This window comes from Lycorma delicatula, chromosome 11, assembly GCF_047948215.1.
Source record: "Lycorma delicatula isolate Av1 chromosome 11, ASM4794821v1, whole genome shotgun sequence".
NCBI classification, from domain to species: domain Eukaryota; kingdom Metazoa; phylum Arthropoda; class Insecta; order Hemiptera; family Fulgoridae; genus Lycorma; species Lycorma delicatula.
Window position 1 is genome coordinate 37,697,040 of NC_134465.1, and position 13,861 is coordinate 37,710,900.

Consider the following 13,861-nt stretch of genomic DNA (forward strand, 5'->3'; position numbering starts at 1 on the left):
GAGGAATTTTTTCTTTTAAATTCATTAACACCTTTAAAAATTTAGTACTGTAACCATTATAAATTTTTACTAAAATAGGCTCATAGGGCTTAATTAAGTTGGTTACTTTGTTTGTAGTGTATACTTTTTATTTTATAAATTTTGTATTACGTCGACGGATGATTTAAAAAATGCTAAGTTAAATGAATTTATTCAAAGAAGACTGATTGTGGATAATCATGGCATAATTAAATAAGAATAAACTATTTTTTGATGATCAATTCTTATTGCACATTCTTGCTAAAATTAAATTTTATCATAGTATGATATCATGCTCGCAATGGAACAAACTTTTCCTGTAGAAAGCGTTATATTAGTGTTCGTGCACACATTCACATAGCCTGAGTAATACTCAGGAATGTTGGTGGGGTTAGACAGGGAGATCGTCGATAAGATGCAGTTTATGTTCAGATTTGTCCGTGTGAGCTTCAGTGCAGTGATTTTGTTCATAAAATGCTGTTTGGAAAACTGTTCAAAAAATGTATAATTTATATTTTATTCTGGATACACGTATGAGATGCTTTATTATTAGAGGCCTCTCTGCAACAACATTTCAATGGATCCATTACAATAATACTAATCCATTGACTATTTAATAAAGAACTATTAAAAATGATACTTGTCATGATGATATTCAAAATTACAACTAGAATTAATTTCGGATTAGCTGATTCCATATTATTATAAGTATTATAAAACAGTTTGTGATGAAATTCTAATATGCGAATATCAAAGTTCAAGTAGATAAATGCTACAAGTTTCAAGTAGGCTTCTACAAGTTTCAAGTAGGTTAATAATGAGTGTTCAGAGTCAAACATCCACCAAGCAAAAGTTTATTTTATATATTTTTTTTATATGTTTATTATTTGTTATTTTTTTATTTTTTATATATAAATAGTTTTTTTCATAACGAATAAATATTATACATGGTTATCATAAAAAAATGGTGCGGTTTTGAACATGGTTTAAATTAAAACAGAGTTACTTACAGTTTATGTTTTTTTTATTTTTCAAATTTGTCGTCTCAAACATTTATTTCATAATTAATAAATTTCAATATGTGTGCCCTTAGTCGCTCGACAAATGTCCAAATGATACTCAACTTCTCTCCAAACATTAGTTAACATTTCTTCGTTAATGGTTGTCATTGCTTAATTAATCCTGTTTTTTAAGTGGTTTAGATCACAAATTTTTTGTGTATAAACAACGTTTTTGATGTACCCCCACAAGAAAAAATCACAAGGTGTCAGGTCTGGACTCCTTGGAGGCCAAAGTATGGGTCCTTGCTGGCCTATCCATGGATCTCCAAATTTTTCGTTCAAAGCGTTCGTGACCAATGCATTGAAGTGCAGGGGAGCACCATCTTGTTGGAAATGAAGCTGATGAATGTTTTCGAGTTCATCCGGCTGAGGAAAGCAATAATCGGTTAACATGTCAATATACACAACTCTATTAATTGTTTTTTCAGCAAAGAAGAAAGGCCCTATTACACGATTTTTCATCACACCACACCAAACATTAACTTTAGACGAATGGCGTTGTTTCTCAATAATTGCATGTGGGTTTTCAGAGCCCCATATTCGTGAATTGTATCTGTTAACACATCCATTCACATGGAATGTAGCTTTGTCTGTAAAAATTATATCATCTAAAAATGATTCGTTTTCACTTATTCTATTTTATGCAACATTTCAACAGCGAAATTGTAACGTTTTACACCATCATCAGGTTTCAATTCCTGAAGTATCTGGATTTTATAAGCGTGTAATTTCAGTTTTTTATGTAAAACTTTGTTGATTTTGTTATACTAATTCGATGCTTCGACGGGGGATGTACTTCCCAGGACTTTAATTGCCGATCGTCTAATTAGTTCAACCGTTTCGTCTGGTACACTTGGTCTGTCGGTTGATTTCAGTTTCTTAACTGATCCAGTTTCTTGAATTGTTTGAACCAACGTGTTATGTTATTTTTGTGTGGTGGATCTCTTCCGAATTCACGTCAAAATGCACATTGAACTAAAATTACGGATTTTAATTCAGCCGTCAATTAAACACACTTTGCTTTGTCTTTATCCGAGAACATAGTAACTCACTAAACTCACCGCAACAACAATACAAGAACTGACGTAATGGTTACAACTGCTGATAAAACAAACTTTTGTGTTGGAGGCTTTCTGGGATACCAGTATAACATCTAGAAATTTCCCTACAATCTTCCTATGAATTACTGAAACCGTACCATTCTTTTATGATAACCCTGTATAATTATTTGTTATAATGTGTAATGGTAAATAACTTAGGGCTCTAGCTAAGTTTCAGTTTTATGTTAGAATTTTCAATTTTTCATTATTATGTAAGTTTATCTAAAAGGTTAACTAACTAAATAAACTATTAAATATAAATTTCTGATTTTAATTGAATGATTAATTTTGAACTCCTTTACTCATGTTTACACTAAAATTGATCTATCTGACAGTAGGGAATTCCAATTAGATTTTAAAGAGAGAGCAATCTTAAGATATAAACTTATCAAGCAGCATAGTATTAGTACATTGTTTTGCAAATCCCATCATTAGTAAATTCATTTTTTTTAAAAATAAATTCTTTAAAAATTAGTATATTATTTTTGTAAATTTTTTTGGTGTAGAAATGGAAGCTTACAGTACTTAATTTAAGTTACACAGTCTATAAAAGTGTTCCTTTCTACCTATTGTCAAAAGTAGTTAGGAAATCTAAAAAGAAACAGAATACCTTCCTTTCTCTTTTATCAGACTTAAATCCTTTATTACACAGATAAAATATGTTGTGTAGTGTTGAATATTCATGATGAAGCCAGCCTGAAATTCATTCAGAATATTATATTTGGTATTCAGACCTATAATGTTTGAAGTAATATTTCAGTAAAAATCATTTAAACAGCATCCAAAAAAAGTATTTCCATGTAATTGCCCATAACCTTTAACTAATCCTTTTTATTTAAAGAAAATATGTTCGATTTCTTAAATCAATTCTGGGATGATCCATTTTCTAATATATGACTGAGTAGATTAAGAATTCATTAAAGAAATTCATCTGGGCGCTGCTTGTACAACTTTTATCTTATCTATAAGGTGTGATTTTTAAGTAAGGTTAAACATTATTTACTACTTTTCTACATAGCAGCCTTCAATTTCCACATTTTTCGTGGTGTTTTTCCAGCTTCTTCAGTCCCTCTTCAAGAAATTCCACTGTGACTTAAATCATTCAGTAACACATTTTTCAGTTTGTTGTTATCTTCAAACCTTTGTGATGCAACCCACTGTTTAAGATGAAAAAATTGAAGTTAATCATCAGCAGCTATGGAGTGGAAGACTGAAGATTTATCAACTAAATTTTTTCATTTCCCTTGCTGTCTGATATGTCATGTGCAGCTGGTGATTGTCATGCAACAACAAATATTTTGTTCCAAAAATCACACACAGTAGCCATAAGCTTCTTTATGATATCTTCTTATATGAACTTCTTCTACTTAGAAGATAATGAATGCCGTCATCGCAGTGACTGTCATTTTCTCTCTACATTCGAATAAGAAATCCAGGTTTCATCTCCAGTAACGATACTACCAAACAGTTCATCATCTTCATTTTTATAATGGTGCAAAAATTCATGGGTTGCAGCCACTTGTGTGTTTCTCTTAATATCTTAGGCATTCATCTGGTATACAATTTTTTATAGGCCAATTTTTCAGTTAAAACTTCATAAATCAGAGATCGTGAAACATCAAAGACAATTGTGATTTGGTGCTGGTCACAAGTGCTGATTTTCCTCTTAATTTTTTTATCAACTTTTTCAATCAAATCATCAATGAAACAAACAGCACCACCACCTTACTTTAACATTGTTCATTATCAGCCCTAAACATCACAAACTTACCTGTAAATTTCAGTCACTGAATTATTTTTTGCCATCAAAAAATCAGATTATTACTCCCCATACTTCACATTTGGTAGAATCACAAATCATATCCCTCATTTTAATGTGGGATATGATTGATTTAAATAGTTAAATTTAACAGTTTATTTGTTTAATTAATTATGCAAACATCTCTGTTTTTATAATAAAATGTACATTAGACAAATTTATATATGATAGCAGAATAACATATAATCAGGAAGTCTGTGGTCAAATTAAACAGTATAACAAGATCATCCAAATCAATATAATTTACAAACATAGCTTGTAGAAATACAAAATTTAATGAATGAATATAAACAATTAACAATAAAACGACTAAACTATTTTTGTTAACAGCTGACTATTGATTGAAATAACAGAGCCACACAAGCGCAATCTATTTGTATTACTTATGTTTGCATTCACAATGCAATTTCTGCCATGCTTTGGCAAATTCATTATGGACCTCACTCTTAAAGCATGTTGTATAATTTTATAGTTAGCATCCCATCTAAATGTTAATTTCTATTACGTTAGAAATAGCCACAGATATTAGAATATTCATGATTATCTGCTGTATACCTTTTAAGTTTTTGGGATTGTCAAAAGGTAAGCTCCGTGCATTTTATTGCAGTTCTTTCAAAACTGAATTCTAGTTTCTATCTCAATTTGTTTATAAAATGTATGGGAACTATGAAAACCATCCTTAATCAAGCCCCACTCTTTTAGGTATAGTTTAAAAGGAAAACCAAAGATATCTTTTTTAGTGGTTTTTGCTGAATTTCAAACTTCTACCAGAGTTCAGAAGATATATAGACAGTACAGCATATGTAGTAAATTTTACCTGATTACTGTTGACAGTAAATATTTTGTAATAATCTCAATACTATTTGTGAAGTGTAGTGAGGTACAGGTTCCACACTACCCTGTTCATTTCTTTAAGGATGAGTGAAATAATATTTTTTTAGCATTTTTTCTTTAGCTTTTAATGCTTATTTAAATTAATGAGCGAATTGAAGGCTTTTCCATTTCTATATATACATACATATAAATATTCAGATTTGTAGAATATGCTTCATTAATTTTGAGAATTTAATACCTTTTTAATGTATACTTGTAAAATGGCAATCGCTTTAAATAGTTAAATTTCACAGTTTATTTGTTTAATAATTCAAACATTTCTGATTTTATAATAAAATATACATTAGTCAAATTAAAAATATAATACAACAGATTATTCAAATTAATATAATTTACAAATACTGTATTTTTGATAAGCTTAATTAGTCACTCAAATTGTTTACCAATCTTATCACTTTAATCAGAATCAGGATTGAAATATAAACATCTGTTTCAGTTTATTTACTTTTTGTCTTGTTGTTGTTGTTCTTCTTTTTCTTCTTCTTCTTCTTCTTCTTCTTCTTCTTCTTTGTATTCTAATCTTGTAGTTGAAAATTTATCTTAGGTTAAGTTAAATTTCATAGTTTTGGTGTTTTACATTTTTGTAATTTACATAATGACTAGGCGCTTTTAATTTTTGTTTTAATAAGACATCTTATTTATAATGAAAATATAAATTGTCATAAGTACTAGTATCTAAGAAAAAGTTTATTTCTCGGTAACTTTAATTTTTTTATTCAGATTTATAGTTATGCCTTATTTTTTTGTATAATTTTGCCATAAAATTCATTCTGTGATTTTATGAATTTTAAATTCTGTCATTATGTTTTATTTTTTCTTAACTAATTTTTGTGTAGTGGTTTTGATTACCGTCCATTTCTTATAAATTGGTGTATGAGTCTAAAAGTGATTGATGGTCATGTCGTTGATGATATTGAAAGGTAAATATGTATATATTATTATTATTTTGTTTTATCTAGTTGTATTCTCCTAATTATGTTATTACTAAAATGTCATTTACCAGATTTTTTTTTTAATTTGTAATAAATATTTTAGAAATTGTTGTAGAGTTATCACTTTTTAGTAATTTTGTTTAATAAATTTTTGTTTTTTTCAGTTATTATTAAAACATCATTTGGTTTTTAAAGATCAAACATTTAGAAAGCATTCTGCTGCTTTTGTTGTTAATAAGCTGTTTTTGGTGTTGTAGCATGTGACTTCCTCGGCTTCATTCCATCAGCTTTCTGACTTTTTTTATAATTTTAGAGGTTGATACACTGATCAATAACTGAACCAATATTCTCACTCAAAAATTCTCCATAGTATTGTGTTCTACATCCTTCTTATAGGTACATTGATTTAAACATACTTGCAAAACATTTTTCAACTTCCAAAATGGTGATAGTCAATTTTTAAATCGCTTATACCTGTAAATATTGGTTTTTTTAAATTATTTTTTATGTACAGTGTTGTGCAAATTAATGGAAACATTTCAAAATTTTTGTTTATATTTTTGTATGATTTTTTTTTTTTAATTTATTTTTTGATTTGAGGTTGATTACTTTTTTTTTCTTAGTTTTGAAGGGTTTATATTTTTATATAAATTCAGTTTTATTTTATTTTTAAATTTTCTACTTTCTAATTTTATACCATTTTCATTTCCTCCATAAGAAAATAGTAGCAGATGGATTTTAAAAACCAATCTTACAAGTCTTTGTAAATGATTGGTTCTGTGTATAAAAAATTACTGTGAATTGAAGATTTGTAATATCCTAGTAGTGGTGAACTTATATTTAGACTATTGTGTACATCAATGTTATGCTTACATGTTAAATTTCTTTTAGTTTTATCAATTATGTAATGATGACTAAAAATTTCTTGGCTTGATTAGGTGTAGTGCAGCACTGTTCAATCCAGGGCCCACAGGCGCCATGGCACTCTTTGTTTGGTCTTTTGGTGCCTGTACCCATTTGCCAATTTGTAATACTAATTAAAAAAGGATATAAAAAATGCATTTTAGTCATTATATTTTTCAGTAGTTCAACAGAAGTAATAATTCTAATTATATAATAATTTCCACTTACCAACTATTTTTATTATTATGTCTGAGCGCTTTCGGATATGAATCCATCATCAGGAACATTTGTATGTTATGCATTATAATTATTTCCTTCATAACTAATATATTAAATGAATTTTGAATTTTAAAAACAAAAATTATAAATACAACAATTGATCATCAAATTTAATTATTTATAGCCAAATAAAATTTTAATTAATGAAATATTTTTTGGATCTTACAAGGGAAAGGCACAATGGCTCAAATCAGACTTCATTTCGAGAGTTACAGCGTTCAAGTCCTAGTAAAGCCAGATATTTTTACATGGATTTGAATACTAGATCGTGGATACCAGTGTTCTTTGGTGATTGGGTTTCAATTAACCACACATCTCAGGAATGGTCGAACTAAGAATGTACAAGACTAACACTTCATTTACACTCATACATATCATCCTCATTCATTCTCTGAAGAATTATCTAAATGGTAGTTACCGGAGGCTAAACAGGAAAAAGAAAGACTTCATTTCCTATTTTGTTAACTTTTTTTTATATAAATATATTAATTTTATCTTATTATTAATCTCTGATTGTAAAAAAGTTTTACAATAAATAATAATTCAATAATAAAAATAATTTTTTTTTTTAAATCAGATGTTATTAGTGAAATAAAGTATTATGTACTTTTCATTTAAAAAAATGTATATATGTAATTTAATAGGCGTACAAAGAAGTCATGTGGTGTCCATATCAGATTTTTTTTTTTATAAGATTTATATCATATATAAGATTCCAGTACTGGACAGCAGAATTTGCACATTTAGCCATAATAAATTAAAAAATGTTTAAATAAATGTATTTTAATGTAATTATAGAATTTAATAACAACTGAAGATGCAGGATGTTGCAAAAAATTGATTCTTCGAATTAATATGGTAGGTTTACTACCATATTATTACTATATTTTGGTGTTTATATATATATATATATATATATATATATATATATATAAAGAAATATATACATCTTTTTTTTTTAACTTTTTCATAGTTTAAAGGCTGAGTGGTTATATTCACAAGGTAAAGGTAGACACTTTAGAGTGGGTGAACAAGGTGCATTGGTTCAGTACCTCGCTGAAACATGTCCATTAAATTGTCAAAGTATGGAATCTGAACAAGAACGTAAATTAAGATTAATATTGAGTAAAGCACAACAACATCAACAGCAGTTACGTAAGGAACCACCACAATCTAGAATAGGTAAGTAAATAAATATATCCCAAATAAACAATTTTTTTTTTTTAATTTATTAAATATTCTTTTTTTTTAACTTTCTTTTAACAGTTTATTTAGTTCATTCCTGATCTACACTCTTGCGTATTGGATTGGCACAACTTGATTCCATTGTGCAGTTTTTGTATCTTAAGACAAACAAATAGTAATTACAATGATTAAAAATGTTTCACTCTGTATTAAAGATGAATTTATTTATTGTAGGATTTATTTAAGCATTGTCTATAATGCTTAAATAGATGTTCAGTAAAATAAAACAATTATTAATATTTACTCATTTTTTTAGATTTAATTAATGTTTACATACTTTGTAGAGCTTCAAGAAAACTGCATTTGCAGCAGATAGCAAATTTATTTACTGTTATATTAATGTGATTGTTATAATCTCTCTTTACAGAGAAGTTTTTTTGTTTATCATTCATTCATCTGTAGTTAATTCTTGCACTTTCTAATTGTTTTTATTTTTTAAATGCATAATTAATTTTTAGTATTTAGTTGTTTATAATTTAAGAGGATAAAAAATTGGGCTGTGGTGCTGTCTGAGAAAAGCTAGGCCTTCTATTTCTGTTTGAAGTCGATCGATTAATGTATGCACAGGTGCATTGGTTCAGTACCTTGCTGAAACATGTCCATTAAATTGTCAAAAGTTTGGAATCTGAACAAGAACATAAATTAAGGTTAATATTGAGTAAATTGCAACAACAATAACAGCAGTTATGTAAGGAACCATTGTTCTGCAGATCTGCTTAATAATCTTGCGTATTAAACTGAAGCAAGGAGAACACCTCTTGATAGTCTCATTTGGTGAATGCTATGAGTCAAGAGTTGCTGCTAATGTTGATCGGCAGTATCATTTTTAATTGTGTTTAAAAATCAGACTGATTTTTTTTTTCTTACATTGTCTCACTACCTAACATTGAATTTACATGTTCCTTATTTTTAAATAAGATAGGTTTCATTCATCAGAACAGGTTTTTTTATACAGACAATGTTTTGTGTAGTGCATGCTTTTAATTAAAAATGAAATTAAAACATTTTTCTATAAAATAATAAAACTTTGCTTTTAAAAACTACTAAAAAAGTAGCAGTTTTTCGATTCTATAATGTTTGAATTCAAACTTTATGAAGAGAAAGTTCACAGGAAAAAAGAAAAAAACATTGTTAGTTGGTTGTGATAATTGTTAATTTGTTACAGACTTCAAAAATTAATTTAAATGAGAAGTATTATTATTATTTGCTTTATATTAGTATATATATTATTCTTGTATTCGATTAAACAGGTTTATTTTTATTTGTAATTTATATGTCATAGGTTTATTTTTATTTTCAATTTATGTCATATTGATGTGTTAACAAAATTGTCATTTTTTTTTTTTACCAAAATTTGTTTGTTTGTTAGACCTATATTTAATGCTCTTACTAATTGCTGTAGAAAGCATAGGTAGCATTCAAGAGGTAGGCTCAGTTTTTAAACAGTACTGTTCTGGATAGTTTGTCAGTTCATTTTTTTTATAAGTATAAAATCCTAATTAATCACCATATTAATTAAAAAATCTTTTGCCAAAATTGTCAAATTACTATCAAGCTTTTGGCCAGAGAGTTAAATTTACCCAAAATAAAATTGTGGTAAATATGAAGACAATTGATTATAATTTCTTTTCTTGACAGGTAATTATGGTAAAGTCCGGGGTGGCAAGAGTTTGCTCAGCCAAAGTCGTAATAATCAACATCACACTAGATCAAATGAGTTGATGACACGTAGTTTGGATCCGACTCTGTTAGACAGTTGCACTATGCATATACAAGATCATGCTGACATACGAGCATGCCTGCAACAAGCCGGTGAGCAGATTACAGTTTCAGTTTTTTAGGTTAATTTCCCATAGTTAAAAATAGGTAATGACTAATATTATAATACGATAAGACTGAAACATTATATTTGTTTTAGTCAGTATTACTATCTTTTAAGAGCTGTAAAATTATACATTTTAATCGATTTCAGCTGAATTCACACTCCACACTTAAGATTGATAGTTCTCCACCGCTTAATTATGCTGACCATCTTAATAATTATATTAGCTATACAAAGATCAAATGTTGGTGTTAGGTTGAGGCTGATCCATCTTCAGATCAGTCGATTTATTATTATAAAACAGTCAGTTTTTACAAAATGAATTGCCGGAACAGATACCATATTACAGTGTTATTAAATTAGCAGTTTGTTGTTGTATATTACATACAACAATGAAAATATAATGAATTGAACATGATGATTGAATATGGGAAATAATACATTTAATTTAAATTTTCAATTGAAAATTTGAAAATGTATATCTATAACAATAGCTGTATTATTTGCACAGATTGTAACTGCAGCAGAGTAATTTATTTTATGACTGTAAACACACTTCTGAATATTTCTAATTTTTTTGAGGTTTTTTAATGTAAATTAATATTATTGTGTACATTCTGATGAAACAGATCTTTGCAAAAGTGCTTAACATGAAAAAAATAAGAGTAAGTTGTAAGTACATGATATCAGTTTAATAATAATAATTCTAACATAATGCTTCAAACCACTGACTGTAATAGTGTTATTCAGATAATGAGACAGTACTTAAAAAAATATTTGAATATTTTAAGTTTTTTTTTTTTTTAATGTTATTGCTGTATTTAATATGATTTAGCTGTTATACATTTTGAGATCCTTGCATATGCAGTTATGCTCATATGATAACATAATTTACCTATTTCTTATAGCAGCGTTTCTCAACCTTTCAATATTTGCGAACCAATTTTCTATCACAGTTTTCAACATGCCCTCCCTTTGATACAATGATAATGTACGAGGTTTGTCCCAGAAGTAAGAGTACTTATTTTTTATTTAATTATCTATTGGACTTAGCTAAAATTACAAGTTATTTCCTTTGAAATATGACCCTTGGAAAGTTACACAGCAGTTCCAAAATTTATTCGACTGTTCATAGCAGTACCGGAAGTCATTTTCCTTAACTGTATGTAGCTAATTGGTTATAGTTTTTTTATGTTTTCCATTGTCTCAGAATAATGACTCTTCAACTTAGGGAAGAGGTAGAAATTGTACAGAGCTAGATTATTATTATGGGTTATAGGGAGGCTCTGAAAGTAAGGGAATATTTTTCTTTGCCAGAAATTCTCAAATTGAAACCAGTGTGAGCTGGCATGTTATGATGTTGCAGCACCCAATCATGTGTTATGTCCATTCGGACTCACTGGACCCGCTTTTTAAGTCTTTCCAAGACATCTTTGTAAAAGGCTCTCTGTCCTGGATGTACAAATTCTTTGTGCACAATGCACAGCTCACACCACTTCCACATTTTCATCGTTTGTTAATGAGGTTGGTCTTCCAGAACAAGGGTCATCTTCAACATTTTCTTGGCCCTCTTTGAAAACTTTATGACACCTAAAAACCATAGTTCTCAATAGAGTGGCATCTCCATTAGCTTTTATTAGCTTTAATTAAATGTTTCTGTAGCAGACTTTTTGAGTTTCACACAGAATTTTATAGCATAATGTTCAATATTTTCCTCCATTACAAATGTAACGAGGTCATAAAACACGATTATACATAAACAGCAGTAACGTGCAACTGACTCAACTGGTACAGTTGAAACAATAATGCATGTGCAGCCAAGGTCACTATCTACACGCTGTTATACATCAAGGCCATTTTACATTTTACATCATCTGTTCATCTGTAGGAAAATCAGTATACTTACTTTTGTACCTTTTTGTACTTAACTCATATTTTTGACCCAAAAACTATACTATGACCTTAATTATAAACCTTAAAAATTACCAAGAATAAGTAAATTTATTGATATTTGGCTACACCGATCCACTGCATTGACAAAATCAGAATTGATACTCTCTATTGCTCTCTATCTGAAGTCCACCATATCGGACATTCTCGTGGCTTCACAAGAAGTTCTGATTTGTCTTGAACATTCCGGAATGTCTGCACAAACGTGTATAAATGTTGCTCCTCATTCAATTCCAGCCAGTCTTGGCCAAGTCGATCCTTATATTGCTGTCAAATCTATCATGAATGTATACATTGTAATTTGCATGTTAATTGCAATTCGTGGTATTAAATATTCATGGCAGTAATATAGAATCAAGGATAAATTTTTAAGTGGGCGTAAGCGAGCATTAGACAAGTGCACAGACGAGCATGGTTCTGAAAATAAAATCAAGAATGCTTAAATTTTGGGTTTACCAGTACTGAAGTAAATGAAGAAGAAAGCCCCCTGTGTGTCATTCGGCTAAAATTTTTGGCAGCTGACAGCATGAAATCTAATAAACTTATCTTTTTAGGACCAGACCATTTTTTCCCAATTTAGGGATCACCTTATTTTGGGTGGAGTTGAGAAATGTAGTTACTTGATTGAAAAAGACCAAGATTAAATGTATTTTGCAAGCTTTTTGTAAATATGCTGTAAAATTACATTGACATAAATTATTGACATTATCTTGGTATCAATGTTTTTGTATTTTAATGTGCTATTTAAATTATAAAAAATAATTTAATAACAAAAGTTGCCAGATTTTTTTTTTTTTTAATTTGTTAATATATATTTACATTAAAACTTTTTTCTAATAATTTTCAAGTTTGGTATGATGTAACTTCAAAACCGTTAATTTTTTTAGTATGGGAAACCTAATAATTATTTTTAGTTTATATTTCTCTAATAAAGTGTAAAGTTTCAACTCGTTTGCATGAAAAATAATGAATAAATCATAAAATTAGTTGTTTTTTTGTGTAAAATTGTTAATATTGTAAAATGTTACATTTCAATAATTAAAGCCAGTTACATTTTTCCAGTTCCATATTTAGTCACCAAGGCACTGATAATAAAAGTTTAAAACATCTATTTACACTGTTTAGGTTTTTAAAATATTTTATTTGCATTTGTGCTTAGAGAAACAAAGAAAATGACAGCCTTCCTGACAGTTGGACCATATTCTCCTTGATCTTTTTCTTTTTCTTGCAGTTTCTAAATGTCCTCTTCTATTTGAACAGAACCAGCAAGTTTTTTATTTTTTTCCTGGAGGTTTTCCAATTATCAAGAAGACGCTGTATTATTACTGTCACTGCCCTCAATACACCATTGCTTCACCCAAGCATCACCAACCTCTTGATTGATAGAAACAATAAACCAGTATCTATCAAGAGGCTCAGTGGCATTTTGTCTACTTATTAATTGGTGTAAAATATGTACATTTAAAAGCATTCTAGAGAAAAAATTGAAGGTGACTTTCTTCCAATATTTAACTGTATGTTGCTCATCTAGATATGAATATTGCATCATATCAAATATATCAAACCTACCATATTGGTTTTATAATCTGCGATAGCAAGTTACTCCTTCGTTACAATTCTACTGCACCATTTATTAATAATGGGTATGTTTTTTCTCACGATAAGCTAAAAGTTTTACCTTTTTTTTTACAAACTTCTTTCCTACTTTAATTTTTTTTGTAATTTCTGGTAAACCCTTTTAATTTCATCTGACAGTTCCTGTTACAAATGTTTGTTCTGAATAAAACCATTTTATGAGAGGAATACTAGTAAAAAAGTTATCAATAAAAATATGATAC

At 28.6% G+C, this 13,861-nt stretch overlaps 1 protein-coding gene across 3 annotated transcripts in view; it reads left to right on the forward strand.

The window, feature by feature from the left end:
• Cep97 (centrosomal protein 97kDa) overlaps positions 1-13,861 on the forward strand; it is a 67,845-nt gene that overhangs the window by 24,493 nt on the left and 29,491 nt on the right. For all 3 annotated transcript variants that reach the window (XM_075378242.1, XM_075378244.1, XM_075378245.1), the window contains 3 exons: positions 5,729-5,812; positions 7,980-8,188; positions 9,890-10,063. In XM_075378242.1, coding sequence (XP_075234357.1) covers positions 5,729-5,812; positions 7,980-8,188; positions 9,890-10,063 — 467 coding nt within the window. The remainder of the gene's footprint in view (positions 1-5,728; positions 5,813-7,979; positions 8,189-9,889; positions 10,064-13,861) is intronic.